The sequence below is a fragment of the Camellia sinensis genome, chromosome 5 (assembly GCF_055761805.1).
Source record: "Camellia sinensis isolate YWXY chromosome 5, ASM5576180v1, whole genome shotgun sequence".
NCBI lineage: Eukaryota > Viridiplantae > Streptophyta > Magnoliopsida > Ericales > Theaceae > Camellia > Camellia sinensis.
The window spans coordinates 160290114-160309743 of record NC_138965.1 but is presented as its reverse complement, the minus strand read 5'-3'; the positions used below and the strand labels follow the sequence as shown (position 1 = coordinate 160309743).

The 19630-nt window shown below is 34.8% G+C and overlaps 1 protein-coding gene across 5 annotated transcripts in view; it reads left to right on the top strand.

The window, feature by feature from the left end:
* Positions 1–19162, top strand: part of EMB3142 (nuclear pore complex protein (DUF3414)) — a 32061-nt gene extending 12899 nt beyond the window's left edge. For 2 of the 5 annotated variants that reach the window (XM_082870281.1, XM_082870284.1), the window contains exons 12-45: positions 1055–1171; positions 1277–1483; positions 2318–2419; positions 2565–2708; positions 4035–4165; positions 4257–4376; positions 4621–4744; positions 5425–5622; positions 7245–7363; positions 7494–7644; positions 7810–7922; positions 8014–8095; positions 8180–8266; positions 8385–8462; positions 9903–10109; positions 10969–11061; positions 11133–11246; positions 11393–11563; positions 11700–11755; positions 11837–11909; positions 12018–12208; positions 12292–12418; positions 12499–12576; positions 12846–13010; positions 13675–13845; positions 13915–14055; positions 15238–15384; positions 15857–15979; positions 16073–16168; positions 16306–16443; positions 16552–16652; positions 17773–17892; positions 17969–18101; positions 18674–19162. In XM_082870281.1, coding sequence (XP_082726407.1) covers positions 1055–1171; positions 1277–1483; positions 2318–2419; positions 2565–2708; positions 4035–4165; positions 4257–4376; positions 4621–4744; positions 5425–5622; positions 7245–7363; positions 7494–7644; positions 7810–7922; positions 8014–8095; positions 8180–8266; positions 8385–8462; positions 9903–10109; positions 10969–11061; positions 11133–11246; positions 11393–11563; positions 11700–11755; positions 11837–11909; positions 12018–12208; positions 12292–12418; positions 12499–12576; positions 12846–13010; positions 13675–13845; positions 13915–14055; positions 15238–15384; positions 15857–15979; positions 16073–16168; positions 16306–16443; positions 16552–16652; positions 17773–17892; positions 17969–18101; positions 18674–18757 — 4302 coding nt within the window. In that variant the 3' untranslated portion in view covers positions 18758–19162. The remainder of the gene's footprint in view (positions 1–1054; positions 1172–1276; positions 1484–2317; positions 2420–2564; positions 2709–4034; positions 4166–4256; positions 4377–4620; positions 4745–5424; positions 5623–7244; positions 7364–7493; positions 7645–7809; positions 7923–8013; positions 8096–8179; positions 8267–8384; positions 8463–9902; positions 10110–10968; positions 11062–11132; positions 11247–11392; positions 11564–11699; positions 11756–11836; positions 11910–12017; positions 12209–12291; positions 12419–12498; positions 12577–12845; positions 13011–13674; positions 13846–13914; positions 14056–15237; positions 15385–15856; positions 15980–16072; positions 16169–16305; positions 16444–16551; positions 16653–17772; positions 17893–17968; positions 18102–18673) is intronic. The other 3 variants (XM_028262769.2, XM_082870283.1, XM_082870282.1) reach the window with 3 other exon arrangements.
* Positions 19163–19630: the final 468 nt, after the last annotated feature.

Genomic DNA, 19630 nt, shown 5'->3' with positions numbered 1-19630 from the left:
GGAAAACCTTATTGCTAAGATCTTTAATGAATACATCGGCCAATTGATCTTCATACTTCACGAAAGACATACATATCAACCCCTTATTCACCTTCTCCCTGATGAAATGACTATCGATTTCAAATATGTTGAAGGTGCATCCCAATTTAATTGTGGTTCAGAAAAAATGAATTCAAGGCCATGAATACTTCTTGCCTGAGAACTTGATTCAAGTGATCTTTAAAATTCTTCAACACATGATCTTTCCTTGGTCTCACTCGTTGGCAACATTTTATGTTTGAGTGCCACTGAATGAAAAGTCAGTAGGATAGGATCATCGCTTTGATACCAACTGATGCAGTGAAAAAACACGGTGAAAAGAGCTTCTGGGATTGAATCGACCAGCAATCACTGTAAAGCAACACTTATGCTTGAAAAGGCTGTGAAGGAGAGATAAGCAATGTTTTTTTTTTTTTTTTTTGGTTTTTTTAAAGCAAAAACAAATATCCTTTTTCAGTTTTTCATTCACATATATAAGACATTACAGGCATAGCTGTCATCTAAAGTTTATTTATATTCATTAAACAACTTCAACATCAAATATTGCAAATTGCTAGGCACATAGTCAATAGTCTATTAAAATTTGTTGACCATATTAATTACAATACGAAGTCCAAAAAGGTGTACACTACCTTCTAACTTCCTGATTTACTGGTTTCACAGATATACCCAACCTTTCCGACAAGTAAAAAGTTCATCCTTTATCACTAATTAATTTCCTCACAACCCATTGGCTACATCAATCAATTATTCCAAACATCTTTGATTTATTTTGTCATACTTGATCTATTTTCTAGATTCTTCTGTTCATCTGGAACTCTAGTTTAGTTTTGAAATCTTGTGTTCAGTATGTAATTCAGTTACCCTTCTGTTCCCAAATATGAATCTCTCTCTCTCTCTCTCTCTCTATATATATATATATATATATTGTTACTATGCCATTATGTGCCATCTTTTCTTGTCTTAGATTTTTCAAATGAATACTGATTGCCTATCTTGAATTGTACTTTGTCAGAAGGAACCAGAGTTGTTGTCTGGCAATGATGTCTTGTGGACATTCGTAAATTTTGCTGGACAAGACCACACTAACTTTCAAACTCTAGAGGCGTTTTTGAAAATGCTGAGTACTTTGGTATGTAAAACATTTGGCAGTTACAACCTTTGCATGAGAAGCTTGTTTCATTCAGATGAGGAAATTTTATTTTGCTGACTTTTTTTATGTGTCATTTTTTTTTAGGCTTCTAGTCAAGAGGGAGCTTCAAAGGTTTTTGAGTTACTGCAGGGTAAAGCATTCCGCTCTATTGGGTGGAGCACTCTCTTTGATTGTTTGTCAATCTATGAAGAGAAGTTCAAACAGTCTCTTCAAAGTGCTGGGGCCATGTTACCTGAGTTTCAGGAGGGGGATGCGAAAGCACTTGTCGCATACTTGAACGTTCTGCAGAAGGTTTGGACTTGTGTTAATTTTCTTCTCTGGCCACTTTAACATTCTGCTCTTAACATTTTTTCAAAGATAGTGATACAAAGCTGGAATACGTGTCTTTGAAGAATTATCAGTCTATTCAAGGTTTCTAAGGTTTATTTTGCCATAGTAGTCAATATGATAATATGTATGATTTTTTGTTTTCAACACTCTTTTAACCTTCTCAAAAGCTTGTTCTTGTACTGCTGACAACTACTATATTCTCCAATTTCATTCAGAGCAATGCATGCTGCTTTCTATATGTTTATTGTGCTTTTGAAAGAGAATAACAAACAGGCTTTTAGTTTTTTTCTAGATTAATAACCTTGGCATACTTTATTTTCCCCCTTTAATTTTTTTTGGAACAAATGGTTTCCAGTGTGTTCGAGTACTATTTTCCATTAGTTTCTAAAATGAAACTTTATTTGACCCTAAACCTGACCTGCAAAGATGACTGGGCAAAAAAAGGTAAAAAGAGACCTGACCCATCAACCTCATACACAATGCGGGTTTCGTTTGAGGGGAGCCACCTCATGCAAATATGTTGGAGGTTAGGTCATTCCCGTCCACACCTCATAGCTCCTTGATTTGATGGGACTGCAACTAGGTGATGGTTTTCTAGTTAAAATTATCCTCTCTCTCTCTCTGTCTCTCTATGAGTGTGAAGGGTTAAAGTCTAGGCCCATTTCTAGCAAACTTAGTGTGTGGACTCTTGATTCATTGTGTTTCATTGAATTACTGATCATTTTTAGTTGATATTTTTCTTATATTGTCTCCACCTTAATTAACTAAGTTTGATAATTTTTCTTCATGTTATAGGTTGTGGAAAATGGGAATCCCATTGAAAGGAAGAACTGGTTTCCTGATATTGAGCCATTATTCAAGCTCCTCAGTTATGAAAATGTGCCTCCTTATCTGAAGGTTGTTGTTGACTTGAATAAATGTATATATATATTTTCTACATAAGCATCTGCATCTTAAATTCTTCCCTCTATAGAAGGACAGTAGCTGCCAGAGTATTTTTCTGCTGCTAATGGTTCCTGTGTGCATATCATATGGTTTTCAGGGTGCTTTGCGTAATGTTATAGCTACACTCGTTCGAGTTTCTCCAAACTTAAAAGATACTATTTGGAGTTACGTTGAGCAGTATGATCTTCCAGTAGTTGTTGGGCCTCATATTGGGGGTAGCTCACAGCCATTGACAGCTCAGGTTGGTTTTTACATACTATCTATATTAGTTTTTGGTTGACGACGATGGTGTTGCCTATAATGCATGACGTTGGCATACAAAATATTATTATCTCCGTCGCATTATTTGCCTTTTGAAGCTTGGTTATATGACATCTAACTTATTTTCTTATAAAGTTTCATTTTATTGGTTAACTTCTATTTAAACTACACATAATTTGCGCTTTTTTTGGGGTGTGGGGTAAGTACACATAATTTGCTCCTTAATAATTTTTGTATTTTGGTAGCAGTGATGATGGAAATAATGATTAGGAAATAAAAATTTCAAATAAACATAAGTAGAGAAAATTTGAGACTGGTATAGAAGCATCAGGCTATTACATTTTGGAGTTTGAATGGCATACGTGATGAAGATGAAGTATGTTACCTCTGCATTTTGAAATTTGAAGTTGTTTTGGAAGGGGGAGCGGAAGGATAGAGAGGTTTTGCATGGAACCAAAAGCAATTTAGATCCAATGCTTTTGATAAAGAGATTGACTAGGTTGATTGGAAGAAATGAATTGACACTCGAAGGATTTGTCAAAATTTTTATGTTTTACATGGTGATATACTTTCATTTTGGCAGTCCTTTAATTGCATGCATGTTTTGTGATGTTGCAGATATAACTTTTGCCTTCTGGATAACTGGGAGTGGAGTGTTTCTAGATATCTACTTTTGGTTTAACATTTATTGTGGCTCCAATCAAATGTTTACCATCAGATTGTATCTATACTAAGAGAGATGTCAATGAATGTATTTTTATGGAACTTGCTTATAAGTTTTTTATATTATTCCTGTACATTACTTTATAAAACATGTTAAGACAAGTTTTTACGTATATTATCTTTGGGTAATTGCAACACACAATTCCAATGTAATTTGATATTAATCAATTTAGGTATGTTTAAAAGATGGCTCATTTTGAGGTCTTAAATGGGCTTCAATAGTGTTTTCCATCTCAAATGGCAAGAGATAACTCAATCTAACATCTCAAGGTCTCCCCTATTTGTATTGCAGGAACTTTTCAAATTCTACTTTTTATGATTTAGTAGTTATGACATGATGATGTGGATTGGCAACTTTTCATCTTCTTGTAATTTGTGGTGGTCTATCCTAAAATTTCTTATTTTATTCCTTTTTCTTTTCTTTATTTTTTTTTAAAAAAAAAAATATGCATTGGCAAGTGAATTTGTTTTGCATAGTTGTAAGTGGGAATATAACTTGATAGATGCAACTGGGAACTGGATGCTTAAAGAAACCATTCAAGCCAATATTCTTGCATGGTCATGTAAGTTATGCTTATTGCAGGTTTATGATATGAGATTTGAGTTAAATGAAGTTGAAGCAAGAAGAGAACAATACCCCTCAACCATATCTTTCCTCAACTTGTTAAATGCTCTTATTGCTGAAGAAAGGGATGTCAGCGATAGAGGGCGTAGGTACTGGTCAATATTTCCTTTAAAGTTTTGTGGCACTTGAATTTTCCCCTCCTGCATGTTTCACTCCAAAGCTGGATGACATGTCTTGCAGATTCATTGGAATATTTAGGTTCATATCTGATCATGTGTTTGGGCCCTTCCCGCAAAGAGCCTATGCAGACCCTTGTGAGAAATGGCAGTTGGTTGTTGCTTGTCTCCAACATTTCCGAATGTGAGTACTACAGATCTTGGTGCACTACATAATATCCTATTCCTACTTTTAATTTAATTTGCAGAGTTACTTCACTCTAGTTTTTAATTTTTCCTGGATTACATTAGTTGCAACAGTGTTCCTTTGTGCTGCTTCCGTGGATTTGGAATGGCTATCTTGTTCAATTTCAATGCTTTAAAGAGCTTTATGTATCGGTTCATAAACAAGCTAAGTAGCTATTATCTTCACATAACATATTGTGCAGGATATTGAGCATGTATGACATTGAGGATGAGGATGTTGACAGCGTGGTTGACCAATCACAACTCTCAGCTGTGGCACAATCTGCTCCACTTCAAATGCAACTCCCTGTCATAGAGTTAATTAAAGTATGTGTTTGTTCGCATTATTGTTCTCCTTTCTTCTTCTGATATTGTTGTTGCTATTGTTCACTCTTATAATTCTCTTCCTTGTCTCGTCTTATTACTTTAGTTTATTTGTTTGCTGGATTTCTGATCCACTTGCGTATTTGCGAATGTCAGATGCTATGTAATTTCTCTACCATTAGTTCCCTACTATTTCTCTTTCTAAGAAGAAGAAAATAGTTGTCCCTTACCTACGTTTTGTGCCTTTGAAGCATGATTTTTAGTACAAGATTCAAATTTTTTTTTTTTTTTTAAACTTAGTATTCTTCTCCCAGTGACGTGAATATGTTTTTTGGTATGGATTTTTGTTGGTGCATGAAGTGCATTTCCTACTTGCAATATATTTTTTTCCCTTTGCTCTTGTTTGTTATTTTGTTCGATTGGGAGTTAAGGAGTGGGGGAGATTTGCCTTTGCCTATTGCTTTCAAAGATTTACCTTTGTTTTGCCTACTGCAATATTTTTTTTTTCCTTTGCTCTCCGGTTATCATCTCAGCCAATGATGAACAACTTTGCCTTTGCCTATTGCCTATTGCTTTCAAAGATTATGTTTGGAAATTAGCTATTAGTTTTAGTGGATTTCTTTCTTTTATGTTTGATGTTTTGTTGACTTTGGCTCTCTTTCTTCTTAATGATATTTTTTCAGGATTTTATGAGTGGCAAAACTGTTTTTCGAAATATCATGGGTGCTCTTTTGCCAGGAGTTAATTCCATCATAGCTGAACGTACTAATCAAATTTACGGGCAACTACTAGAAAAGGCCGTACTGCTTTGTTTGGAAATTATAATCTTGGTATTGGAGAAGGACTCAACCGTTTCTGATTTCTGGCGCCCTCTTTACCAGGTATTTGTGTGTCAGAGTTGTTTTTGACTTTTCCTGAGGTGGTAGTATTTAATAATTCTTTTATCTTGATCCAAGCTTCCCAAATGCTGTCTTGGAGGTAGAAGTTGATGCTGCACTTATGTTTGGTTAAGGAAATTCAAAAGCAACATTAGTGTGTTTCACACGTGTTTTTTAGAACAATGAGGTGTAAACTTGTTCTTAATTATTGATCGGTAGGAAGCAAGACTATAACATTGGGTTAATATTTCAGTTCATATGTGAGGCTTAAGCCAGTTGTGTTGTGGCTGACAGACAGCTAATGTTGAATTTATGGTCATGATTCATACTGTAAAAATCATTTAGGAAACAAGAGTTCGTGTTTATACTAGAATTGTAAATGGTTCTTAAGAACGGCAGTTTTGTTGTGTTTAGAAGATAGTTAATGTAGAATTTATGGCCACACTTTAAAAACCATTAAGAAAGCTGGAGTTGGGGTTTGTACTAGAGTTGTGAATGATTTACTTTGGAATCTAATTTTTTTCGTTGAGATGGCTAAGGCAGTGTAAGATTAGTAAAGTGGACGTAGAAACGAGCAAATCTATAACCCAAAATCGTCAGTGTAAAAGCAAACTTGTGATGGTTACTAGCACTGGAGGGGAGGATGAGTTGAGGTGTGCCCCCATTTTAGGAGGGGAGCTTTGCGGTGAAATTATACTATATGGCACTACTTGGTGCTTCATATAGTTTGTTATAGTGGAAAGGAATATGGGGCCCTCAGGTCACTTCCCAAGTTGGGTTTTTTTTGGTAAGTTTGACTAATTATGGGAACCTCCTTATGATAGATACTTGGCAAGGGAAAGGTCAAGTGATTTTGGATTGGTCTTGTGTCTGTAGGAGGAGATGTAGGAACCTATGGGTCATATATTTATATTTGGTTTTCTGGGATCCTTGTCCTTTCTTTTGCATGTATTGTATATGATGTGGGTCTTCCCTAGATTGGTAGTACGTTTGATGCATTTTTGAAAGGTGTTTAAGTTTTGTAGAAGGAAAAAGAAATGGAGAGCTACACCCTTTTGTTTAACATGGTGCATTTGGTGGAAGAAAATTGAAGATCTTTTGATAGTTGATATATCATATAGGGATTCTGATTTATCTTCTAAGGAAAAAGTTGAGTTCCTCAGTTGGTTATTCTGGTGTGAATTAAATTTATTTCCTAACCCATGTGTAGTTTGGTTAATTAACAAGCTTCATAAATGTAAGCTAACGATGGTGGCTACTAGCTAGTGGTGGGTGTTATCATATTATAATTATGATCGATGAATTTATGCAGTCCTTTGTCTATGATGTGCCCTGATTATAAAGTTTGTAGTTCTTTTTTTGGTTGAGATTTACTCAGTCTGTTTTATCTTGCTGAACTTTTACCAATTTCATTGCATTATTTATCGATTCTTAATCCTTCTCATTTTTGGTCTGTAGAAGTCGTGATAATTATGGACTGGTGAATATAACCATTAGTCAAAACTGTAAAATATTGGTTGCTTTGTATAATGGCCTAAAAGGCTTAATGGTTTTAGGTTGTGGTTAATTAATTGACTAATACCTCCAGTGGTACAATTTTCATTTTTTGCTCCTTTTCAATGCAGCCTTTGGATGTCATCCTCTGTCAAGATCAGAATCAAATTGTGGCTCTTTTGGAATATGTCAGATATGATTTTCAGCCACAAATTCAGCAATGCTCTATCAAAATTATGAGCATTCTAAGGTTTTCATTATGTGCACTTTGTCTCTTGCTTTATGTTTCTCATCAGATTTGATGGTGTGTGGTATTGGTTTAACATTCTCACTTTTAGAATATATTGTGCAACCACTTAATGACTCTGTGCGTGTGACAGTTCTCGTATGGTTGGGCTTGTACAGTTGCTGTTAAAATCCAATGCTGCAAGCTCTTTGACTGAGGATTATGCTGCCTGCCTGGAGCTACGATCTGAAGAAAGTCAGATAATAGAGAACAGCAGTGATGATCCTGGCGTTCTCATATTGCAGGTAAGTGCTGTTGTTTTTAAATTATTTATTTATTTATTTTTTCATTCATATATTATTATTATTGTTATTTGGGGTGGGAGGAGAGTAAAAGGGTTGTGCTGAATGTAATGTTCCTTATTTTTTCTTCAATGATGCTTATATATTTCTATCTTTTGACATTTGCAGCTGCTTATTGACAATATTAGTCGGCCCACTCCAAATATTGCACATTTATTACTCAAGTTTGATCTGGACTCCCCGGTAGAAAGGACATTGCTACAGCCTAAATTTCATTACAGGTTACAATTGGTGACAAATGTTACAAACTAGTTAATGATTATTGCTTTTGTAGTTAGATTGTCGTTTGTGAATTCTTTATTCTATTTGCAGTTGCTTGAAGGTTATTCTCGATGTTCTTGAAAAGCTTTTAAAGCCCGATATCAATGCCTTGCTTCATGAATTTGGTTTTCAGGTTACATGCTGTTTAACTAATTTTTTTGGTCTTGGTTGATTTCCTAGTGTTTTTAGCAAAATCTTGATTGATTTTCAAATGCAGCTTCTTCATGAGTTATGCTCGGATCCACTAACATGTGGACCTACCATGGATCTGTTGAGCAGCAAAAAATATCAATTCTTTGTAAAGGTACAATGCGTTGTTACTGTTGTAAATATCAAGTTTTAAACTTTCAAAGCTTTTCAATCTTTCTGCTTATTTGAGCTCATTGTATGTACATGTCAAAATTTTCAATCTATCTTGGCAGCACCTGGAGACATTTGGAGTTGCTCCACTTCCAAAAAGAAATAGCACCCAGGCGCTTCGCATCAGCTCCCTCCATCAGGTTTGTCATTGTCTCAATCACTTTGATGATTTATTGAATATTGTTTCCAACTGTTACTGAGGTGCTTGCACTTTTCAGTTTTAGTAGTGTGCAGCAGTTTTTTGAGACCACACTCTTCTATTATGTGTCTATTCTGACCTCCTTTCTTCCCCTCCCTGATGAGACATTATTGTGCTGATACTGCTTATTGTTTGGGACAGGATCAGGGTAGTGGTCCACTTGTGTGACTAGCTTCAGTGATGTGTTCATTTTTAGTTTGCCTGATTATCATATAAAGAGTTTCAATCACCTTAATATGTTTTACCTTGTATATATGAATTTAAGTGGTAAAGATGAGCAGGTGATGTGGAATGTAGCAAGAGAAAGAATTGAGAAAGAACACAAAGGTCACAACCTAATCATAGAAGGCCACATCCTTAAAACACTCACAATCTTATTAAACAATTCTAAATAATACAATGCAAAATCTAATATTATATAGACCATTAACCCTAATTAAAATCCTAATAGAAAAATGAAACTAGAAACCCTAATAAAATAGGAAATCAAATATTAATAAAACTTCTTATGTAACTGCAATTAAAAAAGAAAATAAATAAAATACTAAATACATAAAATATAAATGGTAAATAAAATCTCCATGCTAAAATTGGTGTACACACGTTCTGCATCGGTGGGCGTTTGAGATAGTTTCATGGTTATTAGAATAGAGAAATAGTCTTGATTGTTGAGCCTCTCTGGTATTGTTGGGTGCTTAGAATCTGAAATTGCACTTGATATGACTAGTGAAGCCTCTTCTGACTTTGATTGATATTAGTAGGTTCTCAGTGTGTTGTGCAAAATGTAGAAAATTATATAAAATCCAAGCAAAAAACTGTAAAATATTATATTATACGTACTTCCAGTATGTTTAGGGCTACAACATGCAGAATGAAAACTATCATTGTGGTGTTACTGGTGTAATATTTGACAGCATATGCACCTTTTAACTATCCAATTGTTAATTTTGTTATTCCATTATGTGTTATTCCTCCAAGACCTGCCTTGGCCTGGGATTCGGCTGTGTGTTTGATCTACAAATATACATGTGGCAAAATTTCTGAGCTGGGGTAATTGCTTAATAATGTTAGTGGCTGCCATGCGTGAGAACACAGGTCGAGTCTGAGGTAGTCATTCCATCAAATGGTGGTAGGGCTGGGGTTAGCCTCAGCTCATCCCAGGCCTAGCTCAGCACTTGGCTGGACTAACTATTATTAATGGCCGCCTTCTTTTTTTTTTAAACCTTTCTTCTAAAATTTTGAGATAGATTCTGTATTGTGACAGATTGTGCTTATCATTTTTATTCAGACAGTTTGGAGAATTTCCTTTGAGTGGTTTCATTTAATTAATTTTATGTGGCTTTTCATCCTTATTTATTTATTGTTTCCATGCCTTTACTAGAGAGCTTGGCTATTGAAGCTTTTGGCTATTGAGTTACACACTGGTGATACGGCTTGTTCCAGCCATCGGGAAGCATGCCAAAGTATTCTTGCTCATATTTTTGGGCAGGACGTCATTGAGTATGGCACCGATTTTAATACTTCTCACTCATTTCTCCTTCAAAATAGTGCTGATGGTGTGGGAACCAGAACAATCAGTAAGAGTAAGGTACCAGTGGTCACCACTTATTGTTTTCTTTTGTTTTTCACATATAACTATAGCATATGGATTGGGTCTGAATGTTGCTTACCTCATGCTTCTGAATGAATTCTCTATGCACATTACATACCCATCTCTATTTTAGATCAATATACTTTTTGTTGGTTAGTGAACTCCATCATTTGAGATCAACATATTCTTTCTCTTGTCTGACCGCCCTTGGCCCTTCGCAGTTAATTCGCAGTTAATTGAACTTACTGGCTTCTTGAGCTGTTGCTGTCCATTGGATCCAATTCTCTTATTCCCATCCTTTTTTGTTTGTGACCTCAAACTTCTGTCCATACCTCGAGGAGATTTGTTGCTCATAACCATCATAATAAACACCTGGTATGGCATTAAGGTTCTTAATCATCTTCAAAACCCATTCCAATGTTTCATTGCCTATGTCCTTTTTTACCCCTTTTATTGAATCCAAGCCCTCCACTTTCCCAGCTTTAGCATAGCAATTGTCACACGGTCAAGAGGGTATAATGAATCAAGGTCCTTCAGGCTCATCATTTCAAGATAAATTTCCCCAAGTCTCAATTCTACTCTACAATCAAACCAAATTCCTTCTTCAGAAAGATGAAATTCATCACTCATCCTTCTCAGGCTAGATCTACCAGAGTCCACCTATTGTCACTCCAGAATTCAATCTTACTGCCACTTTCTTGCACATTTAGCCTTGTCATACCAATCCCGTTCTCTTTTTAATCAGATCTTCACCATCACTAAAATCTGCTCATCTCTTATTTTCATAATAGGGCCTGCTTTCTAATGCCTTTTCTGTGTGGAAGCTAATTAACTTTTGCCTGCTTTTGTTGTCTAGGTGTTAGAATTGCTCGAAGTTGTCCAGTTCAGGTCTCCGGATACCAGTATGAAGTATTCTCAGGCTGTTTCTAATATGAAATTTGGGTTTCTGGTATGATGCTAAAACTTGATGTTGTTTCATATGTTGTTTCTCTTCTGTATCTGATAATATGTGTTTTGTAGGCTGAGGATATACTCAGGAATCCAGCAACTTCTGCAAAGGGAGGTATTTATTACTATTCAGAGCGTGGTGATCGTTTAGTTGACCTTGCCGCATTCCGTGACAAACTTTGGCAGGTTGTCTTCTTTGGTTTATAAATTTCCTGTATCGTGTTTTGGTTTTTTTACGTCTAAAGTATGTCTTCTCTAGCTTAGTGTAACTTCTTTTTTCCAAGCTTTTGGTGGAGTCTCCTCTTGTGCTGATTTTGAGTTTGCTGTTTCAGAAATGCAACAACATTAATCCCCAACTGAGCTCTTTTGGCAGTGAAGTTGAGCTCAATGAAGTGAGCGATACAATTCAACAATTATTACGATGGGGATGGAAGTATAATAAGAACCTCGAAGAACAAGCTGCCCAACTTCATATGTTAACTGGTTGGTCCCAGATTGTTGAGGTCAGTGTCTTTAGTTTATGATTTATTGTTTCAAATTCACCTGGAATTCTCAGTTTTCCATTGTTCTCTCATACTAATGCTTGTTTTTTGAACTTTATATTTCTTTTGTGTCTTTATCTTTTTGTTGCCATGATAGGTCTCTGCATCCAGAAGAATATCATCTCTTGAAAATCGATCAGAAATTTTGTTTCAGTAGGTCACCTTTTTATCTTCAGTATTTCCTCTTTTATTTTCTATAGTCACCATGTAATTATTCCATCTCAATACTGACAGGTTGCTTGATGCCTCTTTGAGTGCTTCTGCTTCTCCAGACTGTTCCCTGAAGATGGCAATAATATTGACCCAGGTAGTATTATTATCTGCTTACCTGTTTTGACCTTTAATCACTGAACAATAACTTGAGCAATTTCTTGGTTTATTGTTTTGATCTCTTCAATTGCTGAAATTTCCCAAGGTTGCTCTTACATGCATGGCCAAACTACGCGACGAAAGATTTTTGTGCCCTGGAAGTTTAAACTCTGACACTGTGACATGTCTTGATATTATCATGGCTAAACAATTGTCAAATGGAGCCTGTAACTCGATTTTGTTCAAGCTTATCATGGCGATCCTTAGAAATGAATCATCAGAAACATTGAGGAGACGGTATGGTTTAGTTAGGTTCTCAATCATCCCTAATTGATTAGTTTTTAGTATATGCATCTGACCTTTAATATTTATGCATTCAGTCAATATGCCTTGCTTCTTAGTTACTTCCAGTACTGTCAGCATATGCTTGATCCAGATGTTCCGATGTCAGTTCTGCAGTTCTTGTTGCTCAATGATCAAAACACTGAGGATCTGGACCTCCAGAAGGTTTGAAGTTTTGAATTCCTTATCGTCCATTCATGTAATATCTTGTCACAAAATATCTTACTAAATATTGTGCTTTTCAGGTTGACAAAGAGCAGGCAGAATTAGCTCGAGCCAATTTTTTTATTCTAAAGAAAGATGCTCAAGCAATTCTAGATTTGGTGGGTGCCGTGTTATATTTTTCATATATGTACTTCAGAGCCTATTTTGCTTAGCTATGTTTTGTTTGTTTACCTTCTTTTAACCAGGTTGACATTGGTGGATAAATTCTTAATTCTCATTGTACTTAAATTTGCATCATTACCATGTCCACAATTTGCCCTTGTGCCTTGTAGACTGCTAGACTTGTTACTTCAATTGTGATCACTTTCTTTTTCCTCTTCTGCATATAAGTAATTTTTATTCTTTTCTTTTTAATTTTAACCTTCAGGTTATAAAGGATGTTACTCAAGGCAGTGAATCTGGAAAGACAATATCACTTTATGTCCTGGATGCATTCATTTGTATTGATTATGAGAAGTACTTCTTAAGCCAACTTCAAAGTAGAGGTTTCCTAAGGTCTTGCTTTATGAGCATCAGCAATCTTTCTTACCAGGTGAGTGTTCCTTCTATGAAATTACTTCTTTTAATTATTATTCTCTTTTAGCTTAAAAAAATTATTATCGATATTTTTTCAAAAATGCTAATAGCTAGATGGCCTGCTATAAAGATTGGAGGATGTGAGGCATTGCAAATTTCTGGATATTTAGTTTATCATGCTGTAAAACTTTTATGTACTTCATTAAGGCTGAGAATAGATAAGTTTTCTATTTCTGATAAAATTTATTTAGATAAGCTGTAGAGCTTTTCCCTTTGATGTGTGATCTGAAAGGTCATATTTTTTCTTAAGATACTAGTTTTCTTCTTGCATTTGATAAGTTTAAAAAGAAAGCACCTGCCTTTGGAACCAGCTGATTACATTTTCACAAGTTGTGATGATGCCTATCAGCTGACCATTTGATAATGGTGTTGACTCTAGATTAAGTAGTGTTCTGTGATCAACTTCGAAACCAACAACTGCAGAGATCCTTCATACCTGTTATATTAGCCATCCTTGCTTGTAGGCTTTATAAACTAACTTGCAGTCAATCATGTCTAGGAAATACCTGAGTTTGTTTGTATTCATACATTCTACTTCTGTGTTTGCTGAAGTGTAATATCAATAGTTCTATTGCTCCTGATCAAAGCAAACTCTACTGTTATATCACGGTAATTTTTAGGATGGTGGGCGATCATTGGATTCATTGCAGCGAGTTTGTACTCTTGAGGCAGAACTTGCTCTATTGTTGAGAATTAGCCACAAATATGGGAAATCAGGTGCCCAGGTTCTATTTTCTATGGATGCTTTGGAACATATTGCGTCATGCAGGGCAGTCAATATGCAGATTAAGGTATTGTTTGTGTTCATCTCTCTCTTTTATTTCATTTAATTTTTACCCACTTTATGTTGCATTTTTTAGCAGGGAAGTCTAAGGCGGGTTGATGCTAAGTTTGGGAGAGATTTATCTGTGGATGTTGATAAACGACGAATGATCATAGCTCCAATTTTGAGATTAGTGTTTTCTCTGACTTCATTGATTGATGCATCTGATTTCTTCGAGGTCAGTCTCTATTTGCCTTTTCAAGACCTACTTGCTTAGGTCTTACCGTCTTACTTGTGTAAATTGGTGTATATCTATTTATTATTTGTTAGAATTTTCTTTTCCAGTGAAGTTCTCACACTAGAATCGTGATTCCATGCTCCTTTGTGGCTTGTGGGACCAACACCTATTAGTGTTGGAATTGCTGTTTAGTGTTGTTAGTTCTCTCTTGCATTTCCAAATCTTTAAATCACTTTCAGAAATATACTTCTTGAAACCCGTTTGTGATTCTGCTTCAGTGTCCACTGTGCCGCGTGAGTGCTGGTGGAATTATCGTTTCCTATTCTTAGTTGAATAAATGTGCTTCTGCATGCAGCAGCCTTTCTTTGTGTTCCTTTATGTTCAGTTCTTCCTTGTCCCGTTGGTGGCTGTTATGTTGTTGTTTTGTGTCTTTGCATGGTCTTATTTGCTTTCTTGATCCATTTGTTCTGCTTCTGCCCCTGCTTTGTACTTCAAGAATGTATGTTATTGTTATTATCATATCACTATTCTAAGTCCCAGATTCTTGTGTTTTCTATTTATCAAGTGGCTTTTCTTGAATGTGTGTATAACTTTAAATTGTTTAGAAAATCTGGAAAGTCCAAATGCTTTGAGAGTGAATCATCTTTATATGCACTACTCTTCAGCCTGCTGTCTTTTTCATTTTATAATTTATGCATGAATATGCTTATTTTCTGTACAGAGATATCCATTTCAAAACTTCATATCATATGCTATTACACTGCAATGATAAATGTACGAGGGTACTAGATGGTATAGTTTTAAATAAAGTAGTAAGAGGATTGTGGAGATATGTTTAAGTAAGACTAAGACAATATATGAAGTGTAATTTTAGCTAAACTAGAAATAGAATATGAAGTATATAAAATCTTCATGAAGTTCTTGACCTCTTTACACTTATTAGCTACTGTTTCATGGTTATTGCTTCTATAAATTCTAGAGTTGAGTCGATTGTAACTAAGTAATGAAGGGAACTACTTTTAAACCTTTCATTTATTTTTACTTCTTTTTGCTCTTGCCATGAGTTACCGAGTAATTACCGTAGGACTTGTACATTTATGTTTCTTGTGATTCTTCATACCTCTTTGTTTACTTTTCAAGCATTCATTAACATTATTTTTGTTAATCCCGGGCATCTAATAGGTGAAGAATAAAATTGTTCGTGAAGTAATAGATTTTATCAAAGGGCATCAATTTCTCTTTGATCAAGTTCTTCGGGAAGATGTTTCTGAAGCTTCCGATGAATTGACTCTGGAGCAGTTAAATCTTGTTGTTGGTATACTTAGCAAGGTAAAGCCCCCTTTAGATGTGTCCAGAAGTTAAATCTAGTTTGAGCTGTACTGGCCTTCAGTTGGCTCTGCAGCTTTTGTGTAACCTCATCTTTGAGCTCTCTTGTTTGGGAAAAATAATAATCACTAAGATACTGCTCGGTTCACTGGAATTAAATTGAACGGAATGGAATGATCATTGCTTAGCATTCCTATGGAATGACTATTCCTTTACAAAGGTAAATAATGATTCCGTAAAATACGTTTTCCATCATTTTTTAAGTGAACCAATCGTGAGAATGGACATTATGATGGAATGATTATTCCATTCCACTTGGAACCAAACATTGCATAATAACATTTGGATGCATCCAAGTCAACATTCTTGTCCCTTGTTTTTTTACCCCATGAACTTGTCCTGCTACTTGTTTTGTGGAATCTTTTCTTCACATTTAATCCTGCGTTTGATTACACAACTCTTTTATGTCCTGTAGGTTTGGCCATATGAAGAGAGTGTTGAATATGGTTTCGTTCAAGGTCTCTTTGGGATGATGTGTGCTATTTTCTCACGAGATTTAGAATCTCTTACTTTCACACAATCTGTACAGACTCTAGAGGTAATCTCAGTTGCAGTTTGATAGGGAAGGTACAGACTTGATCAAAATGAATTTATATTTAACTTCTTGCTTCATTTCGTTATTAATTCTCAGAATCAGCGGAGGTCGGAGCTGAACACATTTTGTCTTTGCTTTAGCTTGAGCTCTTACCTATATTTTCTGGTCACAAAGAAAACCTTAAGACTACAGGTAGATATGGACAAGTGTAGAGATCATAAAATATTGGTTTTTATATTATTACTCCAAAAATTTCGAGATTTGTCTTTGTTAAAATGATGTGACAGATTCTTCTTGTCTATGTCTCTAACCACCATGATTCGTACTAGGTTTCAGATAGTCTCCCAGATTATCAAGCACCTGCTGTGCAGAAGCTGCCCACACTTACTTTACTTGGTTCTCTTCTTAATTCTGTGACAACTGCTCTTGAAAGAGCTGCCGAGGAAAAATCTTTACTGCTTAACAAGGTAAAGATGGTTTGCGGCTGTTGCACTGCTTTCCATATGTAGTCATTACGCGCTTATTTTTTTTTGTTAAGTTACAACTAAAGGTTATTTGCCTTTATGTTTTTCTAGATTCAAGACATAAATGAACTGTCAAGACAAGAGGTGGATGATATTATCAATATGTGTGTTCAGCAAGATCGTGTTTCTTCATCTGACAATATACAGAAAAGGTATTTAACATGGATTTGTTTGTTTCTTTCTTTTCAATCCTTTGGCATTATATATTTTCGTAACATATTTTTTGTTGTTTAATTACACCTGCTATGATGATCAATGATGATATAATCTGTAGATCAGTTGACGTATGATATCAATAAAACACATTTCTTGATGAAGTTCTTAGAGGGAATTCTGTCTGAAAGTTTGTTTTATTTTTAGGTATAAAATATTAAAATTAGAAGTAATAGCCATAAGCAGGTACTTATAGAGAGTTTGTGTTCAATTTTAAAAAATAAAGACCACTTGCATCTTGAAAAGGATTTGCTTCAAATGTACATAGAACAATGCATATGTAAAGGGAAATCAAATCAAGGGGATATGTAAGTTGTATTCAAATAACTTGACTTTTAATGATAGAAGTATGACACATGAAGAAAGGAGAGGAGTCATGGAAATTTCCATTTGTTTGCATCAAAATAGCCTTAACGTTTCCGTTTACAAAGAGACCGAAATGGAGCAATGGAAAAAATAATGAAATTCTTGTGTTTCCATACAAACATACCAGAACATAACAAAACAAATAGATAAAAATATAAAATGCTCATGAGATATAGTAATACTATTGTTATTATTGACTAAATAAATTTGTAGATCTTATTTTGTTGGGAATCATTTATATTTATGTTAAATAAAATTGAGTTAAGAAAAAATGTGAATGGGGGAATTGGATCAATGATTGTGATTTGTTTGATGATGGAGAAAGAGAACTTTGGCTCAATAAAATTGAGTTATTTGATAGTACTAAACAATTTTTGATTTGTAGCAATATAGATTTTTATTTTTTTTACACTCGTTCATTTGTGTGAATGATTATTTAAATCTCGATATGTTTAATTAATCAATTACTAGGCTTTTATTCATTTACATATATTTGTATTTTCAATATCTTTTCATTGCTTCCGAAACTTTCCGTGCTACTCGAAACAAATCACTGAAACTAATTTTTTATCCTCGTGTATGGAATGCAGCATATTGTATTAGCGATATCTGTCTGTATAATCACTTGATCTAGAAAGAGCTGCCTAATATTCCTTTTAATGTGTGTTAAATATGTTCTCTCTCCCTATGCAGGAGGTATATTGCAATGGTGGAAATGTGCCACATTGCTGGAAATAGGGATCGACTTATTACTTTACTACTACTGCTTGCAGAGAATGTACTGAACATTATCTTTATCCATTTCCAGGATGGGTATGCCCCTTATCACTTTGCTGTTGCATTATTCATGAAAGTTATTTGTTTTGTTGATCCAATGTTCTGTTGCCAGTTTGTATCAACGTGATACAGGTACATCAATGAAAATGATTACGTACAGCACCAAGCCTGATACTGAGGAGGATATACCTTTGCTGTGCGGAAAGTTAATTCCAACTTTAGAAAGACTTGAGTTGCTGAGTGAGGTCCGCTGCTTAAATCTTCCTTTTTGTTTTGTGTGCTATTTAGTATTTTGGTTTTCTTAGCCATCCCAATCTCGGTATGTCTGGTATATGCTGTATTGCTACTTTCAACTTCACTTTACACACTCATTTGTGGAATAACTGCTTACCTGGTATTGGGGCTACTTTAGTTATCTTATTTATTTATTATTATGTTAAATCGTAAAATTATGAGTAAATTATGCCAGCTTGAACACTATACATCTTTTTTGGATTGTCTCTAGATTATTATTATTATTATTACTATTATTTTTTCCAATTAAGCGTTGTAACCTTCCATATTTGTCCAGTATCATATACTGAATTGCTGAAAGATGACACTGTAGACTGGGGGCTAAATTGAACAAATTTAGAAAATTAAGAGGGTTTATTTGAATGAAAATTTAATGGGCTTAATCCGAAAATGGTGTAAAGTTTAACAGCTGGTGCAATTTACTTCAAAGTTAGTATTCATTGTTGCTGGGACTCTGTTCGATCCATGAATTATCCTAACTTCAATTATGAACGGTTCTTATGGTGTTTACTTGGATATGCAGGACAAAACAGGTCATGACCTGAAGGTTTTCCACAGACTAGTGAATTCACTCAAGGAAATTACAATTCAAAAGTTAGCATCATGAAATGCAAAGAGTGTTTTTACGTGGACCAGTGCAAATTGTTTTCACATGACTCGAGTCAATTCCAGGTCGTCGTTAATATAGTCATGTTGTCCCGGGGATGGTGTGCTTTGGCTCATCTTGTATGTAAAATGTGTAAAATGTTTTTGTATTCTTATTTATGAGTAGTTGCAGCTTTCATTCCAAATTCCTGGTTAGCCGATCTCCCTTGATTTTACAAGACTCTTTGACTTTACAATTTATATATCTTTTTGGTTTCTGAGGTTTTCGTGGCTACCAAACTGTAGTTCATGGGAGCATATTGAATAAGAACCGAGACTGCGATGAGAATTAGTATGCAATAGGCAAGTCTGAATGAGGAAACCATTTTGTAAGTACAGATTAATTTTAAGTTTTCATTTAACTTTAGACTATGTCTGAATGATAGGATTATATCTTAAGGGGAATGAGATGCACTGTGATTCCACTGTTTCGATGAGGTTTGAAAGGGAATGTGATTTCTGATTTACTATATTCCAAGTAGAACCAGTTTCCTAAATTAGTGGGAATTTGATCCACTTTTTTTCTTTTTTCTTTTTTTCAGTACAACACAAAATTCCATTCCTGGTTTTTGAATTCATGCAAACATAACCTTAATTCATATCATGTATTCATTCTCATACTTGGGGGGCTATGCATATGAGTAGTTTGTTGTTTTATTTGACTTGAAAATTGAACAAATTTTATATTGTTTTCAAGTTTGACTTGTTTTAACCTAGTTTAAATTGGTGGTTTGATTGATTTATTTATTTATTATATTGTGCATATGATTTTTGAACCAAATTTTGTGTTTATTTACCGAGTCTCAAATAAATTAGTAATACTATGAACACTAAC